Source organism: Caretta caretta, chromosome 6 (assembly GCF_965140235.1).
Source record: "Caretta caretta isolate rCarCar2 chromosome 6, rCarCar1.hap1, whole genome shotgun sequence".
In the NCBI taxonomy this organism is placed as follows: Eukaryota; Metazoa; Chordata; order Testudines; family Cheloniidae; genus Caretta; species Caretta caretta.
In genome coordinates, this window is record NC_134211.1 from 39,350,478 (window position 1) to 39,369,103 (window position 18,626).

General features: G+C 36.6%; 1 protein-coding gene across 1 annotated transcript in view; it reads left to right on the top strand.

Annotated features, from left to right (window-relative positions):
- Nucleotides 1-18,626, top strand: part of CCDC73 (coiled-coil domain containing 73) — a 250,798-nt gene that overhangs the window by 171,249 nt on the left and 60,923 nt on the right. The window contains exons 11-13 of the mRNA XM_048852773.2: nt 6,038-6,076; nt 12,679-12,814; nt 15,944-16,023. Coding sequence (XP_048708730.2) covers nt 6,038-6,076; nt 12,679-12,814; nt 15,944-16,023 — 255 coding nt within the window. The remainder of the gene's footprint in view (nt 1-6,037; nt 6,077-12,678; nt 12,815-15,943; nt 16,024-18,626) is intronic.

Below are 18,626 nucleotides of genomic sequence, written 5' to 3' on the forward strand. Positions count from 1 at the left end.
TTTCTGACAGTGGAATGTGTTGCCAAATTTCAAGTTTTGTCAGCTCCTAATTATTTTCCTACTTTTGGCTGAGTAGGCTAGTCATTTATTCTGCTCTGGGCAAGAAGGTAGTTATACTTCAGATGCTCACTTTGCAATTTCAGATTAACTGGAAGAAGAATTTTCAATAAGACTGGTGACATTTGTCTTGCTAATTGTGCTAGAATACCTTCTGCGAAGCCTGGGATTTTGACATTTCTGAAAGTGATTGTTACAAGTCAGCTGCAATATGACTTGAACTCCAGTACTGCTAGCATCAGGCTCTTGCTCTCACTTTTTCTGGGACTCAATTAATAAAGAATTAAAGGAGGATAATATAATTAATGTCAATCAACATGGGTTTATGGAAAATAGAGCCTGTCAAATTAATTTGATATCTTTTTTTGATGAGATTACAAATTTGGCTGATAAAAGTAATAGTATTGATACTTAGACTTCTGTAGGGCATTTTACCTGGTACTGCACGGCATTTTGATTAAAAAGTTAGAATGATATAAAATTAACATGGCACACATTAAATGGATTAAAAGCTGGCTAACTGATAGCTCTCAAAATGTAATTGTAAAGGGTGAATCATCATCAAAAGGGTGTCTTTCTAGTGGGGTCTTGCAGGGATCAGTCCTTGGCCCTATGCTATTTAACATTTTTATAAATTGGAGAGGGTTCAGAGAAGAGCCATGAAAATAACTAAAGGATTAGAAAACATTCCTTACAGTGATAGACTCAGAGAACTCAATCTATTTATCTTAACAAAGAGAAGGTTAAGGGGTGACTTGATGAGAGTTTATAAGTACCTACATAAGGAACAAATATTTAATAATGGACTCTTCAATCTAGCAAAGAAAGGTATAACATGATGCAATGGTTGGAAGTTGAAGCTAGGTAAATTCAGGCTGGAAATAAGGCATACATTTTTAACATGAAGAATAATTAACCATTGGAACAATTTACCGAGAGCCATGGCGGATTCTCCATCACTGACTAATTTTAAATCAATTGGATGTTTTTCTAAAAGATCTGCTCTCGGAATTATTTTGGGAAAGTTCTATGGCTTGTGTTGTACAGGAGTTCAGACTAGATTATCACAATAGTCCCTTCTGGCCTTGCAACCTATGAATGAATCTATGAATTTATTATAACATTTTTGAAAGATTGATGGTAGTGCTGCTTCTCGTTTCTCTTTCAAAATCACTTTGGAAAATCTCTTTCCATTACTAATAAGTCAGCATAATAAATTTAACTTCTGATATATTTTTTTAAAACTGAAGAGATGACATAAACTTCATTTGGTCACCTGTCTTCTAAATCAGAAGGTATTAGGAAGGGCAATCATTTCACTGGTGTTGGCATGAACTAATATTGGCAAATGAATCTTGAGTTGGTGACACTGGCACTAATATGCCATCATCATAGCTTTGAACACTGCTGACATTCCTCTGGACAGTGATTTTTGGGTAGATCCCTGCTGCCATATATGCACAAGTAACATCCCATCATGTAAGTAGTTAAACACATGCTGATTAGTGCTGGCATGGGTAAATGGTATTATTTATGGATAGACACCCAGATTCTTGGTATTATGGCTCATCTTTATCATAAGTACAACATCTCATGCTATTTTTATATGTGAAATTATGGCACTGAAGGTTGGGCACACAGATTTCTTGGCTAGCTACTATGGCTTTGGTTAGGTCTACACTACAGACCTTACAGCAGCACAGCTGTACTGCTACAGCTGCGCCGCTGTAAGATGTCCCATGTAGCTGTCCTAGGCCGACGAGAGAGAGCTTTCCTGTCAGCATAATTAAACCACCCCCAACAAGTGGCTGTATCTATGTCGGTGGGAGAGTGTCTCCCACTGACATAATGCTGTCCACACCGGTGCTTTTGTTGGTAAAACTTATGTTGGTCAAGGGGTTGTTTGTCACACTACTGACCGGCAAAAGTTTTACCAACGAAAGTGCTAGTGTAGACATAGCCTTAGTTTTAAGTTTTCCTTTTTCTAAAAGAGTCTCACATTTGCAAGTATTTATAGTGTTACTGGAGAATGGATGCCTGGATTCTTTCAGTTGATGTTGTGATTTACCCTCAAAAGTTGTTTATATTATTTCTATTTAACTTAAATCAATTAGCTAAAATGTGGTAAAATCTCTGGATTTGAATGAAACTCCAAATCAGATTCCAAATACTCTCTTTATTCTATCTCATTGCATACTGTCCTTTTGGAGGGAAAAAAAATAATTAAATTCTTATCAATAAACTCTTAAAGGAGGGAGGAAAAGTCTAAAATTCTAGTTTGAGTTGATATTTGTTTTTGTTCCCCCTCTATCTGGCCCTGATTCAGCAGCGCATTTAAACATGTGATGAAGGAAGAATTACTCTAAATCAGCAATTTTCAAACTATGGGGCCAGCCCTCCCAAGGGAGGTGTGGGAATGTGTCAAAGGAGGTGCCAGCTCTGTGCTTTGCTGTTAAAGAGCTCTTGCTGTCAGCCCCAGGTAGCTCCATTCCCTAGACCAGGAAGCAGCCTAGGCTCAGGCTTTCATTCTCCCCATGATCCTTCACCTGGAGGTGGTGGGGCTCTGGCTGTCAGCCCTGGGGTATCAGCAGCAGCGCAGAGGTAAGAGTGACAATGGGGCGCAGTGCTGCCTTCAGAGCTGGATGCCTAGCCAGCCAGCAGCCACTGCTCTCTACTCTGCCTTCAGAGCTGGATGCCTAGCCAGCCAGCAGCCACTGCTCTCTACTCTGCCTTCAGAGCTGGGTGGTCGTATATGTAGTTTGGGGGAGAGCATAAACGACTACTATAGACACAAAGAAGTGCCTGATCAAATAAGTTTGAGAACCACTGATCTAAATGATGTAGACAGATTTTTTTTCAGTTGCCATAATTGGGAAAACAGTAATTTATAATTGCTGTAGGTGTTTTCATGGTTCATCCTAATGTTTAAGTAGCATTTCTTATATTACCATAAAGGTCATATATGAAACATTTAATAACTTAGTACTGTTACTCATCATAAAGGTCATGTATGAAACATTAATAATTTATTACTGTTTTTCAAGAACTTTAAATTGTTTATATTAGAATTTCTTTTCTAGCATTGCGTAATTGGATCTAAGGTTATTGATATTGTATTACATATGCTGTTCTTCTTAACTTTACTGCATAGAGTGGTATCTTTGGGTGTCATACTCTACACATTTAATCATCTGGTTAATGTTGAAAATATTTTAAAAGTAAAAGAAATTCCTCCACATGGCTAGCCTTCCAAGGATTTGTTTTTCTTGTTCAAACCATGACATAGAACAGGTGGTGTATAGTGTAGCTCATGGTCTGCTGACCATGATACATGGACAGCAAGTGTAATAATGGTTCTCGTGGCTTTCCTTAAGTAAGATAAACTGAAATAAAAAATATTTCATAGGATGTTAAGAATTTGATTTAAATTTATCAACGCAAGTATATTCAGAGTTGAGGTTGAACCTCCTTAACCCAGCCTATTATACCTAGATATAACAGTGCATAGGGCTCAATCTCTGTATTTGGCATGTTCTGCAGTGCACAGGGCTTAAGGGAACAGGAAGTCACAACTGTGTCTGTAAGCCACCTTTTTGTTGCCCTGACCCGGGACCCATTTCAGCTCCTGGCATGAGTTAGAGCAGCCTCAGCTGCCCCCAGGCAGATTCAAGAATTAAAAAAAGAGAGGGGAAAGACAGGAAGATACAATGCAGTGTGGGAGGATGATGGAGAAAAAAGGAGACAGCTGGTGTGTGTGTGGGGGGGGGGAAGGAACAGAGTGGATAAACCAGAGAATTAGGGAAAGATAGAATAAAGAGACAAAGCAAGAGTAAAAAGGGAAAGAATGGAGAAGGAATTTCCAAAGTCAGCTGTGGGATCCTCAGTATGAATTCTTAAATACTATAGGTCTGCATTCTTTTCTTTAAAGTAAAATTTCTGCTCAGGATTATAATTTTTCACTCTTAGTTTTTAAATCACTTTCTTAAATTGTCAGAATTGCACCTTAAATTGATTCATTGTTCTCTAGGCTTCCTTGTGCAAAAATGTGTTTTTTCCAGAAGGTCTACATAAACAAGACTCTTGGTTATTATATTTTTTCTTTAGTCTTCTCTGTATCCCTGATTGTATTTGGGGGTCACCTCTTATTTGCAGCCATCACTTGAGACTGCATGTTGTGGCCAGCCACCATAATTGTGCCCATGATGGCAAACTTAATTGGCTCTGAGGATTGTTGTTGAATGAAATTAGGTACTTCTTTCCCAACGGGCTGAACTCATTTCCTTTGCAACATTACCGGATGGAGATATTGGAAATTTAACACTGATCTTTCACATGCTGGTCTGGGTTCATCAATACCAAGGTGATAGGTGTCTTATTAATACGTTAGCTAGATAGACAAGGCACTATAGAACACTACCAGCTGAACTGAAACTTGAATGCAAAATTTTAGTGCAAAGCAAGTTTTTATATTCAAGTGATAAATCTCTCATAATATGAATTAAAAATTGAAACAATGTCAGTCTCTTAACAACAGAAACACTAGTGAATGCCTCTGTTTGTGCTTACCAGTGTTGAAGGATTACATGTACAAGTGTACAAGATTCAAGAATTGCAACTAAAGTTCCAGTTATTGATTTTATGGATGGTAATCTTTGAGATCTAAAGTCTCCAAGATCTTCAAGGTCTAAAGTTAGTTGGTAAATCACACACTATTGCAAAGTTTTTGTATATCCAAAAACAGTATTTAATTTTTAGGATTGTACATTCATATATTCAAAGGTCCAGGATAGTGGCTATATACCTAAACATTTTATCACTTCTGCAAATGATAATAATATGTGCTGGCAGTATAATAATGCTATAGTTAAAGGTATTAAAATATCACTAACATTTGTATGTTCTATGAGATAAAAGATAAGAGATCAAATGTTTCTAATCTTACTCAGGGATGACTTGACTCAAGAGTCTCATTGACACTGGTACTCTGCAGTGGATATTACTGGAGTGGAAAGTATTACATTAATGACTTCAAATGGGAATTTTTCATTAATAAGAAATGCAAGAGTTGTACTAAAATGTCTTTATTTTTCAGGCATTGATAATAGCTATTTATCTATTTGTTCTCAGTAGAGAACAGGTTCTAAATTCCTCTAGGACTCTGAGATTACTCCAATTTCTACTTCTTCTTTCTCCCCTGTTTCTTGCAAAGGCCCTACATGAAGGCGATCTTCCCTCTAGTGAAAGTTGGTTATAGCTCCCTCCAAAGTTTATGCGGATGGTGGAGGAGAAATGTATATCACTTTTTAGCACTCCTACCACCTGTTGACTTATGAATAAAGTATGGTGGGCAGCACCTAAACTTGGATCCCCTCATTTTAATGTAATACATAAAGATTTTCTCCTACTTCTTTTGAAGTCAATAGGAATTTTGCCATTGCCTTAGCTGAAAATTGGACTGAGATCTAATTTATTTATAATAAAATGTGGTGTAAAACAACTATATTAAAGTAATTACAAACCAAAGAAAGTTTCACAGGCACCAGTAGTTGACATTTTCACATTTGGTCACCAAACCTGGTCTTTAATTCTGGTAAATATATAAAAAAATTTACTAATAAAATATTGTGTTGATTTATATTATGTTAAACATTATTAAAATAAAATGTATGTCATAATACACATTTATGCTCTTTTACATTAATTTGTTTGCATTAGAATTTCACTGATTTATTTTGCATTCTTTAGATATTTAAATAAGTGTATGTTATAATCTTAGTCTTACAATAAAAGAACCAAAAATGGAACCAAAAAAGGTATTACTTCATTGGGGTGAACAAAATCTTCAATACACATTGAAAATATAAACAAAATATTTAATATGCATTCTTGCATATTCTTTAGTATGCATTCTTCAGTAAAGATTGGTAAAAAAAAAATGATACTGTAACATTAACTGTATAGCTTTTTTGTATTTTTACAGATTTCAAAATACACTTTACAGAAGAAATTGAATGAAATGGTAAGAAACTGAAAAAGCTGTAGGTGACTATAGAAGAAAGAGGCCAAGAATTTGTACAGTGATAAATTGATGACAGATAGGGAGGGTTGTAATGAAAATACTGACAGAATTTTAGAAATAAGCTATGAAAAGTAACTATTTGTTAGGACCTAACTAAAAGAAAGAGGTCACATCATCTTGTTATACGTAAAATACTTCAAATTTTTTCCTCTTCTTCTTACTATATTCTGACAATTGCAAAATTGTTTATAAAAACCTTTAATTTAATATTGGGAATAATTTTTTCTAAAATTGAAATATTCCTTAGTTTGTAGAGGATATGTGGTTTGTTAACTTTTGCTTATTAGAGCCAGGGAAGATTCCTTTTACAGAACATAAAAAGAATAACGATATTACATTATCCTTAAAATTATGAGGCATGGCCTGGAGTTGGTTGCATTAGGATGGGATAGTCAGGGACAATGATATGTCTAAAAGTTAATATGTTAGCAAAAAGGATATGACATTTGCGGGGGTTTTAGAGTTATTTTTTAATATTAATTAGATTTGATCCAAGGAGACAAAAATTAGAGGAGAGGCAACTTACTCCCTTTGACATTGAATATAAATTCATATAGAGTGACAGTTTAGTCACTCTGACTCCTATTGTGTGTTTTAGGAAGTGAAAGAGCGAGCTGCAGAAACATTGCTAAGCTTGATTGAATAGAAGCTGTGAAAATTCTGTTGCTGCTCAACTGGAAAGAATAAAGATAATATTGTCAGACCATTATAAACTGTGATTTTAATTAAGAAGCTCAAAAACTAGAGTCCAGTTTAGCTTTAAGTACCATGACATTTGTACTGAAAGTCATCTTCAACGCTACAGTGGTTTTACACAAAATGTGATGAAATTGAATAATGTGTCCTTTGACCTGGGAGATAAGGCTACAAGTTAAAGATCAAAGGCAACATAAAGTGTGCTTTGTCTTATTTCACTTTTAACTTGCATTTGTTGTTAAACAAGTATTTGTTATCTGAAAAATGTTAAAATATACAACATTACTGAATTTATATTTATATCCCTTCAAGTACTGTCTTTTACTGAGCTCCCATGTTCCATCTTCCACATGAAAGGGAATAATATTTAAATTACAACACTTTTTGTATGCAAACTAGAGGTGTATATACGCCTGTTAATGAAATGTTGCTTATTTATATATCCATGTATTTTATTTTGTGTGTGTGTGTGTGTATATATATTTAAAACTCATAATCATTAAATAATTGTCTTCAGATGCCTTGGAAACACTCAAACACTACAGTGCTGATACACTGTAAGAACCTAGATAAATAAATAGGTACTCTTAATAATTTCCTAGAAATATGTGGGAAAACATGTTAGAAACCCCTTTTTTGGACATGTTCCTACTTTCTGTAATTCATATTCTCTTAGCTCTATTCATAATAGGTGCTCAGAATCTATGTTGATAGGGATCAGGTAAGGAGGGAGATAGAAGTTCCATTATCTTATCTAGCTGTGTAGCAATGCAATAATGCATTTTAGATTGGGTCAAGTTCTGACAGCTTTACTCCCTGAGTAGTCCTGTTGAAATCAAAGAGATTCTGAGAGAATAAAGATGATAGATTTGTAGCCATTGTGAGTGATAGTGGCCAGTCTAGGGACTTTGAGATTGTGACGTAGAAAATAGATAAACAAAAAAATTCCAAGGCATTAGTTATTTGATGCTAATTTATATGCCAGGTTATTTCGTTCTCTATATTTCTGTTAAAGAAGGGTCAAATTCTGCCCTGGCTAGTGCATTGAAAATTAGCAGAAACAATGCCTAATTCATATTCTGTACCTTAGAAAACCTGCCAGCCAGGATAGCAACATTTGCTTCTGCTGGGGACTGGATGTGCCGTCTTGGGCTTGTGCACTCTTTTAACCTGTAAAACAGCAATCTTCACACATTCTGTCCACACCATACATAATCATGTTGTGCAATCAAGTTTTCCGTGGGAATCAAGGTTGCTGTGGGTTGTTATCCATTTATGAGATTGTCATATAAATTACGTTAGAATTTTTAACCAACCGGGCAAAATTTTTGGTTTTGTATTTGAAAAAGATTTTAGAAAAACAAATATTAATAGAAAATTTTAATGTCATCCTTTTTCATTCCCTCCTGTTTCAATGAAAACAAAGGCCCCGATTTCCCAGTGTAGTATCCTAGTTTTTATACCTGTGGATTCTAGTCCGTGGGAGGATCAAGACAGTATAAGGGATGATAGTGTAGGCTTGGTGAAAGTGGCTTCTGTGCCATGCCTTCTCCCTGTAGCTGACATAGATCCAAGAGGGCATGATTGAGGAAAGAGGTCATGGCCACGTCTTCCCCTTAACCCTGCTGATCCTTAGCAGCCATTATCAGTCCCTTGGCAGTTAATGTAACTTAGAGTGTTCTGATGCTGGATTGGCACAGAATAGACTCAGGGTGAGCTTTTTATCATCTTTTTGACTCCTCCCCAGCCTGCACTGTGTTATCCTCAAATATAGCTGAGGATCGGGCTAAAGTTTTTAGGTTTTTCCCCCTCTCAAACTTTTCCCAATAGTATCTGAAACGTTATGCTATGCATGAGAACCAAGGAGCAATATTATATGAAAAGTAATCAGTCTAGTTTCACTCTCTCTAAGTTGAGCATTATGAAAACAGTAAACACTCTAATTTGCGAAAAATAAATTATATTTCATAAACTGTTTTATTCTTAATAATCTAAAATATTAGGGACACATAAGGAATTTTTATATGAACATGATTTTTATCTTGGCAGTCTCAACATTTTTAGTAATTCATCCACAACTGTTCGTGGCTGAAAAACAATAAAACTTGTTCTGGACTGCATTAATTTTTTTTTTAAAGATTGACTTTAGGGGGAAAAAATTTGTAGGAAATATTTGATGTGCCAAATTTTCCTGCTTTGATTTACAGATTTTGATAGCTCTCTGTGAATAATTTCCACATCATCGTGCCTCAAGTCTCCTGCAGTAATAACTTCTCTGTCTCCCTGGTACTCTCAATTCCCAATTACCACCTTCAGCCTCACTGCATATATCTGACTACTAGTGTCTCCAGTCCCAGCATATCCCTCAGATGTGAACACTTCATCTTGTGTCTTCCCTGCAGCAAGCTACCTGGCCCTGAGCCATTTCTCTGGACTAATTCCACCAAGAAAATCACTCTGTTTCAGCAAACAACATGGCCACAACCAATTCCACTCCCCATCCCAGATTGTCTTTATTTCAGGTGAAGGGCACTGTAGTCATCTTTCCACATGGAGTGTCAGACTGAAGAAGTAAGATTCCATGGCTTCCCACTCTAATAGGAACAGACTTCTGTGAAAGCTCCAGGATCAGACCCTCTCTCTCCTATAGACTCCTTCCAGATTTCCTCTATTTTGTTCCCAACAATTATTTTAGGGGAGGGATGTTAGGGCCTGAGTGGAAGACTGTTTTACATCCCTGCCGGGAAGGATGTTAAGGAAGTGGCAAACCAGTCTGCTTACCTTTACTGGGAATGAAGCCAGGAGTGTGGCTTTTCCACCAGAACTCATGTTTGGGCCAGACTTTGAGGGACAGCAGGCCAGTCTCTTTCTCCCTTGGCAAGAACCTGGGGAAATAGCAAAATAGCACGTTCTTCCTAGCCGAACATCTGTTCAGAATATGTGAAGGCAATGACATTCCATTTCCCCACTGAGAAAGATATAGGGGGACTGGCATGTTGACCTATCATGAGGAAAGAAGGTGACAAAACAGTAAGATAAAATATTGCCAAGTTAAAAAACAAAATTCAAAAAATTTGCAGATCTTGGGGGGAAAAAAACAGAAGATTGGGAGAAATTTCCTTCAGATTTTGCCATAATTCTTCAAAGTATGATATTGTCAAAGCTTGGGATTCTTAATACACACACGGTTTTGTAACATTTTAAATATGATGTATGTATTGTAATGCATTTTTACTAAAGTAAGCCGGGGGTTAAAAATAGTTCCTGCACTATAGGGTCAATTTGCCCTACATTGTATCTCATTTAATATGAAAATTAATCAAATCTTTAAGAGTAATGGAAATTACCTGCATCGGGAGGAGAACATACCAATGTATACATTTATATATAGGTCTATTTAAGGTTTTGACACACACAGAGATTACAGAAAAGAAATTCAATTTAAATTGACATGGCTCTTAGCTTATCACGCTGTGCCTGGCTACTTCAGAGCACAAGACCTAGAGGCAAGACGAAAAGATAAGCATGGGTTACTTAATGCCAGGCCACAAATAAAGAAACAAAGACCAGGAAATTATCTGGTGGTTATACAGGTCATGGGTTTATTGAATAAGTAACTGAATCAAATGAACCAAACCTAAACCTTGACAGGAAATCCCTCATGGGTGTGGGTAACTCCACCGTTAACTGAAATTTCTGAGCTGTCTGATGCCATGGAAAGACACTATGGGTGTTCCTGAACTGGCCACAAGTGGTTCCATCCCTGGGACTGATTTGCCATGTTCCAGTTATGGCCCAATATAGTGTGTCTGGCATTGAAGCGTTACTCTGTGGTATACTTCTTTCAAGCCACCTTGGTGTAGCTGAGGTGGCATATCACCTAAAGCATGATAGAGGGAAATAGTTGGATTATCAGCAATGATTGCCTACCTTAGAGGCTTCTAGGCTCCTTCTACCATCATCTGTCTGGAGCAGAAGAAAAATTTGCACTTCATGTGAGAGTAATAGAATAAACATGTCTGAACCACTGTCAGAAGAAAAAGTAATAATCAAGTGTCGTCATTAACTTTCTTTTCTTATTTTTGTTGGTTTCATTCACATCCCTAGCATTACCTAAATGCAGTTATTTGGATGGTTTTTCTGTGCTGATATAAGTAAAGGATTGGAAAAGAGAGAAGAATTATATGAAAATTCATAGGTTGAATAGCTGGAAGTGATTTTATAAGTGGTTGCTGTTTCTTTATCTGTGCTTCCATTACAACTTTCAATTTGCTGTATTGAGTTTAATTTTATTGTCTTATACAACATGAAAAATTTGTATTATATATATCTTATTTTGCTAGTCTTATGCTGGCCATTTCTTTTGATAACCATCAAATTTCATCATCTTCTGATGCTTGGACATATATTGAATTTGTTAGCCTGCAGGAAGGGAACACCACAGAAATCAAGCATGTTGGGCAAAATTCATCCCTATGTAGCTCCACTGAAGTTACATACAGGAATGAATTTGGCCCAACCTGTTTGATTTCTGTGTTATTCCCTAGTAGCTTAACAAATGCAATGTATGTCCAAGTAAATTAATGGAGTTACACAGGGATGAATTTGCCTCTGTATTTTTAAAGGAAATTAAGAGGAAAATTGAGCACATTTAATAGTTTAAAAAAAAACTAACAAAAAACAACAACAAAACAAACAAAAATAAAACCCACAACAAACCAAACCAGAACAAACCAGAAGAAAGACTAAAATCTGAAGTAAAGAAAGGGATAATACGTAGTTTTACATCTGCATTACAATAAATGAGTGATGTGTCACCTAGAATACTGTTCATTTCTGGCCACCATATCACAGAAAAAATTATGTTTTCAGTATTGTTGTAGGTGTGTTGGTTCCAGGATATTAGAAAGGCAAGGTGGGTGAGGTAATATCTTTTATTGGACCAATTTCTGTTGGTAAAAGAGTAAAGCTTTTGAGCTACTCAGAGCTCTTCAGGTCTAGCAAAGGTACTCAGTGTCACAGCTAACTACAAGGTGGAACAGATTGTTTAGCTTAAGTAGTTAACACGTATTATAAGAGTCCATTCAAGGTGAAGTGGGCTGTTAACACCTCTGCAGTCATAGGTCTAAAAAAGAGGGGGCCAGTGGGTTACAGATGTTGTAAAAAGCCATAAATACAGTTTCTTTACACCATGATTTTTAGCAGCTAGCAAAGTTGTGAAGCTTACATTCAGTGTGTTAACTATTTATGCAAACAGTCTTTTCCACCTTGTATTTATCTGTGAAATGCTGAGTACTTTTCCCAGACGTGAAGAAGAGCTCTGTATAGCTCGAAAGCTTGTCTTGTTCACAAACAGAAGTTGGTTCAATAAAAGGGATATAATCCCTCATCTTTCAGGGCATAAAACAACCATTGATTGGCAGCGGTTAGGAAGAAACTTCCCCTATGAATGACTTATTCCATAATTGTCCATGAATCTGATACTGATTTGCATTTGTGTTCCAATATTTTTAACCTGTTTGAGCCTAACTTTTGTTTTTGAGAGGTGACTTACATTTTAGATGCTTCCTTTAGAATACAGAAACTTTTAAAATCCCTAGCTACTGTTTAGTAGTAAATGGTGAGCTTTTGTTTTTAGCAAATAATACATTGAAATTATTTTATTTAGATAATTAAAATATACTATTCTTCTTTAAATCTCTTTGCAGTTCCATTTGATTCAGAATATTGTTGGTTGAGTATGATGCTTTGATTTATCTGTCTGATAATAGTTGAAAGTTTGGCCAGCACATTTATAATTGCTAGAATTGCTCATTAAACTGATACTTGATTCCTGTTTCCAACAGGATCAAAAACTACAATTGCACATAATGGCAAAGGAGGAACATCATAAGAAACTGAATGAAGTTGAGAAATGCTATGCTACTATCACATGTCAATTTGGAATGATAAAAGGGGCTCATGAGAAATTAGAGCAGAATGGTAAATCTTTCTTAAATGTAGTCCTACAGTAGTTATTTTTGTAGTGTTTTTTCCTTCTTCAATGAGTGTTTTAACATTTTAGAGGTTAATCCTGTCTTCTCCATGGCATTAGAGGACCATGCCTAGGTGGAACTGATGAGTTTCTGTGATGGACAGGAGGGAGAAGAATTTCTGAACCCTGTACCTAGGTCCAGTGCCTCTAATTATCTGTTTCATGGGTGCTTCCTGTATCCCAGTGAGCAAAGATCATAGACGTCAGTCCTACAAAGAGCTTAAAGGTATCTTGCAGAGTGCTGAGTGCCCTTACCTGTGATTGACATCACTGAGGGTGAAATCCGGGCTCCACTGGAATCAGTGAGGGTTTTGCCTTTGACTTCAGTGGGGTCAAGATTTCACCCTGAGAGTTGAAGCCATTCAGCACCTTTCAGGAAACCTCATCAGGACCTCGCAGAATCTAGCCCTTAGAATAATTGGGAAGCCAGACTACTTTTTTCCCTCCTTGAGGGGATGAGGGGTTTGCTGCCACCTTCCAGCCATCGACAATCTCAATTGACAGTCTCCAACTCTGATTCATGTTTTAAATTAAATACATTGTCAATTGTACAGAAATAGAAAATAATAAAACAGGAAAAATAAATAGAACTAGATGAACAACATCATCTAGCACTCTCTTTTTTTAAATACTGCATAAATAGATACTCAAGTATAACAAGTCTGTACCAAACACTCATTCCCATATCTGTGCTTAAATTCTACAAAACTATTTGTGAATCTGTTGGTATATGACAAAATTGCACCAAGTATTTATGTGTGCTTACTGATGCATAAGTTTTGCACCAAATATGTTTTTCTTCCATAAAATAATACCAAAATTAAAACCTATAGCTCAAATATTTAAAAGTTTGTGCAATTTTGCACCCACAGATCTTCTGTAGAAAAAAAACACCCTGTTATATGCATATAAATCATGAATTTATATGTGACCACACCATTTCATGGACACAACCCTGACTTGCATGTATATATTTAGTGTTTTGTACATCCTTTTTGGCTGCATGCAACCATGTGCACAGATCTTTGAACATTCAGTCTGTATATGTATATGTAAATACACATATGGAATATAAATAAATATTAGTTGTAAAAAAGAAAGGAAAAAATCCAAGCATTATATGTCAAAAAAGGCTTGTCTAAGTGAGGTTAAATAATTTTTCAAAACCTTAAACTAACTAGCTTTTTATATTTAGATAAGAATAAATTGGTGGCCTGTTCTGTGAATATTCTTGGCATTTTAGTGGCTGGAGTTATTCCTCATGCTCATGTCTTCTGAAATACAGTTGTGCTTAATATATAAAACAAAAGAAAATATTGCTGTTCTTTCTTTTTATTTATCATGGAAAAGTCCTGTTTACTCTTTGTCCTATGCAGAAAATGTTTTTTTGTGATTTTTATGGAAAAATAAGATTAGCTTTCTGTATTTACATAATTTGGAATATGTATAAATATATTTTATTATGCAAAGTATTTGCAAAGTAAACCGCTGGAAAAGATTAAATATAACAGCAATATAAGTGCTTCTGTTCAACAAGAACATGAGCTATTCACCATAGTAACTACAGTGTATCTCTTACTGAAGACAAATTAATTTTATACTGTGGTATGTAACAGCCATATTAAGCATGTAGATCACTTGTAAATTCTGAATATGAATCTACAGTGAATGGAAAAGTCACAGGAATCAATATATTAAATAAACCTCTAATTTCTAACCTACTGTTTTCCTGGGATTAAAAATTGTGTTTATGAAAACAATTTGTAGACTTTGAAAATGTTGAAGTTAAAAATTGGTGCTTCATGTAGTTGTATAGTAGAGATGCCCCTCTTTCTAATGGGATCCAGCACTTTTAACTCTGGCTTTATTTATTGTTATTATTTGTTTCAATCTACCAGGCTTTAAAACCATGAAGGTGAAATCCTGGCTCCACTGAAGTCAGTGGGAGTTTTGTCATAGACTTCAGTTGGACAGAATTTCACCTATGATATTTTATGTATTGGAAAGTTGTCTTGGGACATTTTAAGAAGTGTGTTACATTTTGTAATGCACATATTTAATTTGAAAATCTCTCTCATAATACGATTACTGAGGCTATTATAAGCCTGATCACATTATAAACCCAACTTTCAAATATTCCACCTGAAATTGACAAGCTGTAAATGCCTGAGCAGGGGGGTGGGGGATTGAAAAGGAGTAGGCACTGGATGGCGTAGACCTGTGCTACCCAATTTTGGAATGGGAGGTTTTGAAGAGGTAAAAAGAGGGCGCACGAAAGGAAGAGCATGGAATAAGGGATGAAGAGAAAGTACAGGAGATCAAGGTGAATGGATAGGGATAGAGGAGACTGAGAAATACAGAGACTGGTATTTCCCAGTCTCTGTATTTCTATAGTTTCTATAGTTTTCTAGATGTAGTATTTTAAACACTTTTAGAGTGAAATTCTGGCTCCATTGAAATCAATGGCAAAACTTTCATTGACCTCAATAGGGCCAGGATTTCACTCAAAGTTTTCAATGTAGATAAAAGTAGATTTTATGTCTCCTCTATTGCCTTACTACTGAACATTACCTCCATATTCCATCTAGGTATAATTGCCCCTACAGATCCTATGGATTTGCTAAACTCTGTGGAAGGGAAGCCGCATTTTGATGGGTCTCATAAATTATGTAGAGCCTGCTTCCTCACCTTATAGATAATCTGATTTAAACTTTTGATGATAATAAAAAGTAACAGAAAAGCACAAACATCATCATTGGTTAAAATGTTAAGGTTGAAAATTAATTAAAATCCAGCTAATACCCACAATTATATTACACTTTTCTTACAAAAATTCTACCCCTCTGTAAAAACCTAAAGGTTTGAGCTGTACCAGGATAATATAAATCAGCCTAATCCTAACTGAGTATTTTAGGCATTACTACAGTAAAACTAAATAATTGAGACACTTGCAACCTTCTCTTTTTTTCACAGAGTTTGTTAATGAAGTTATGTATATATTACAGTGTATGTAACCACATGAAATTTTAATTTAAAGGCATGTTTTGAGGATGTTTTTGATTTCTTTTTCATTAAAGTGCTGGAAGCACTACAACTTAATAAGAAACTGGCATCAGTGAATAAAAGACAAGAGTCTGAAATAGATAATCTAAAGGAGGTAAGTTCAGTATGTATTTTCCATATGTTTAGTTGGGTTTCTTTGAGGACCTTCAGTAGAAGTAGTAAGAATAATAACATACAAATTGTAGCGCTATTCTTCATAATGGCTAAGTGGCTAGGATTGGCTCTCAGGATACCTGGGTTCAGTTCCTGGCTCTGTCACTACTTTGCTGGGTCACCTTGTGTAGTCACATCCCTCTCTGTGTCTCAGTTCCCCATCTGTAAAATGGGGATAATGCTACTGACCTCCTTTATAAAGTGCTTTGAAATCTGTGGATGAAAAGCACTATATAAAAGGTAGGTATTATGTTAATAATATATGCTCCCCTTCCTGTGTAAAAAATATGTGGGAGGAAAGCTCATCAAATGTTGGGCAGCTCTGAGGAGTTCCTGGCATATAGGAACTGTCATTGATCTTCATTCATCCCAATTTCTTCCTTGCCAATAACTGGTAGGATGGCTTTCTCCTTTGCTCTGTTGCCATTGCCTCTCCCACCCCATAGAGAGAAGCAATAGATGGTACTTTTCAGAGTAGCCAGAAGGAGATAAAACAGTGATTTTTAACTTTTTTTCATTCTTGGACCCCTAAAAGTTTCAAATGGAAATTTGCATAGTCTGCAAATCCCACTTTGAAAGCCACAGCCTTTTGCAGACCCCTTAGACATACTCTGTGGCCTCCCTTCCCAGTTGAAAACCATTGAGATAGAGTATGGCAGTGGTTCTTGCTCTGGAGTCTGGGACTCCCTGGGGGGGGCCGTGAGCAGATTTCAGGGGGTCCACCAAGCAGGGCCAGCATTAGACTTGCTGGACCTAGGGTAGAGAGCTGAAGCCCCACCGCAAGGGACTGAAACCCCTAGGGCTGCAGCTGAAGCCTGAGCAATATAGCGTCACTGGGGCCCCAGGCAATTGCCCTGCTTATGCTGGCCCTGGCTTTTATATGCAGAAAACCAGTTCTTGGGCACAAGTGGGCCATGGAGTTTTTATAGCATGTTGGTGGGGCCTCAGAAAGAAAAAGGTTGAGAACCCCTGGCATATGGGGAATGGGCAAAAGAGCACCTATGCCTATAAAAGAAGTCTGGTAGCCTGGGAGAAAAAAAAAACATTGCAGCATCACTAAAATAAATGGAGAGCTTTGGGACACGTGTAACCATGGTGAATGGGGGGCACAAGACGTGTGGACAGTGAGGCTACCCCGCCACTGAGCTCCCTCCTGTCCCTCACACATGCAGAACTATAGTAGTTGCCGGACATCTCTTTGGATTTTCCCTTTCTCCTAAGCAGGTGAGTGAGGCAAGCTAAAAGGATCAATGTGTGTGTCAGGAGGGGCAGTTCTCTCTTCGCTTCTAGCAGCCAATGAAAGGGAGACAGGAGAAAAGCAAAGGCAACCCCTGCAATGGTCATCTAATTTCATCTCTGTCCATAATGCCACCTTATTCTTGCTTCCTCCTCCCCACTTCCTTTTATTTGAAGGGAGATCCAACAATGTTTTCCGCTTGATCATCAGGCTCCCAGAAAGCTTGGAAGAGAACCAGTTCACTGCTCCACTCCCAATCTCCTTTGGGTTTCTGTTGCACTGATATCTTCAGACAGATGACTTTGTGGTCCTGCTCCTGCTGTTGCTACATGAAACTACCTGTTCAGGAGTCTTGAGACTACAACTTGCAATAGGGAAAATTAGTTGTTTAGGAGAGGGATTCAGTTACCATTTAAGTTTGTTTTAAGCTGATCAAAATTGGACATTTACTCACTGTGACTCTTGCATTTCTGAAAAGTGAGGTTGATGAGTACAGCAATGCTTTAAAATTCTACCTGCACCTAGTATTGTTTTTCAGTTTTTAATAGAATACACAGCTTCTCATTGTTGAGGTTCATTGGGGTATGATGCCTTTCAAAATCTGGTCCAGAAATCAATTATACCCTGAGATAGACAGTTTAATTAATTAAAACCCTTTTTCATCTGTTTCTTTCAATCTCAAGCTTGTTGCCTATTGCAGACATTTATTTTGTGCTCACAGTTTTAATAACAGCAAAGATAAATCACTAATTAAATCTAATTTATTTTTAGTTGCATACTAGAGTATAAGGCACACCTTGAGTATTCAAAAATACCAAGTTCCAAAATGACTGTTTGATCGAAAAGGTCAGAGCTATGTCTATTGTTAAAATCATACTTAGAAACTTAATGATAAAGCACAACGTTGTGAAATTACTCAAAAGGGTGTGCAAATTATGAAGCGGTTTTATAGCTTTTAGAAAAGGCTTTAGTCCAAATCCGTTATTCAAATGATAATAGCATTATACCAAAAATCCACTCCCCAAAAGTAAATGGTTTTGAAAAACAAAACTAAAATGGGGGATTTGTTTTAAAATGGTTAATCTCAACAGTGTGTTCCTCTTCAGAACAAATATAACTATGTGGTGCATTTTGACCACAGAAGTCTTAATCTTTGAGAAATGAATTTTAGTCTACGTAGAATGGTTCACATTCTCAGGCAGGATCAAAAATTGTATGGAGTCCACGAAAACTGGCTTTTGCATAGCTGAGAGGCATACACTGGAACTGGGGTCTGATCCTGCACTACGTCCAGATTAAGGCTTCAT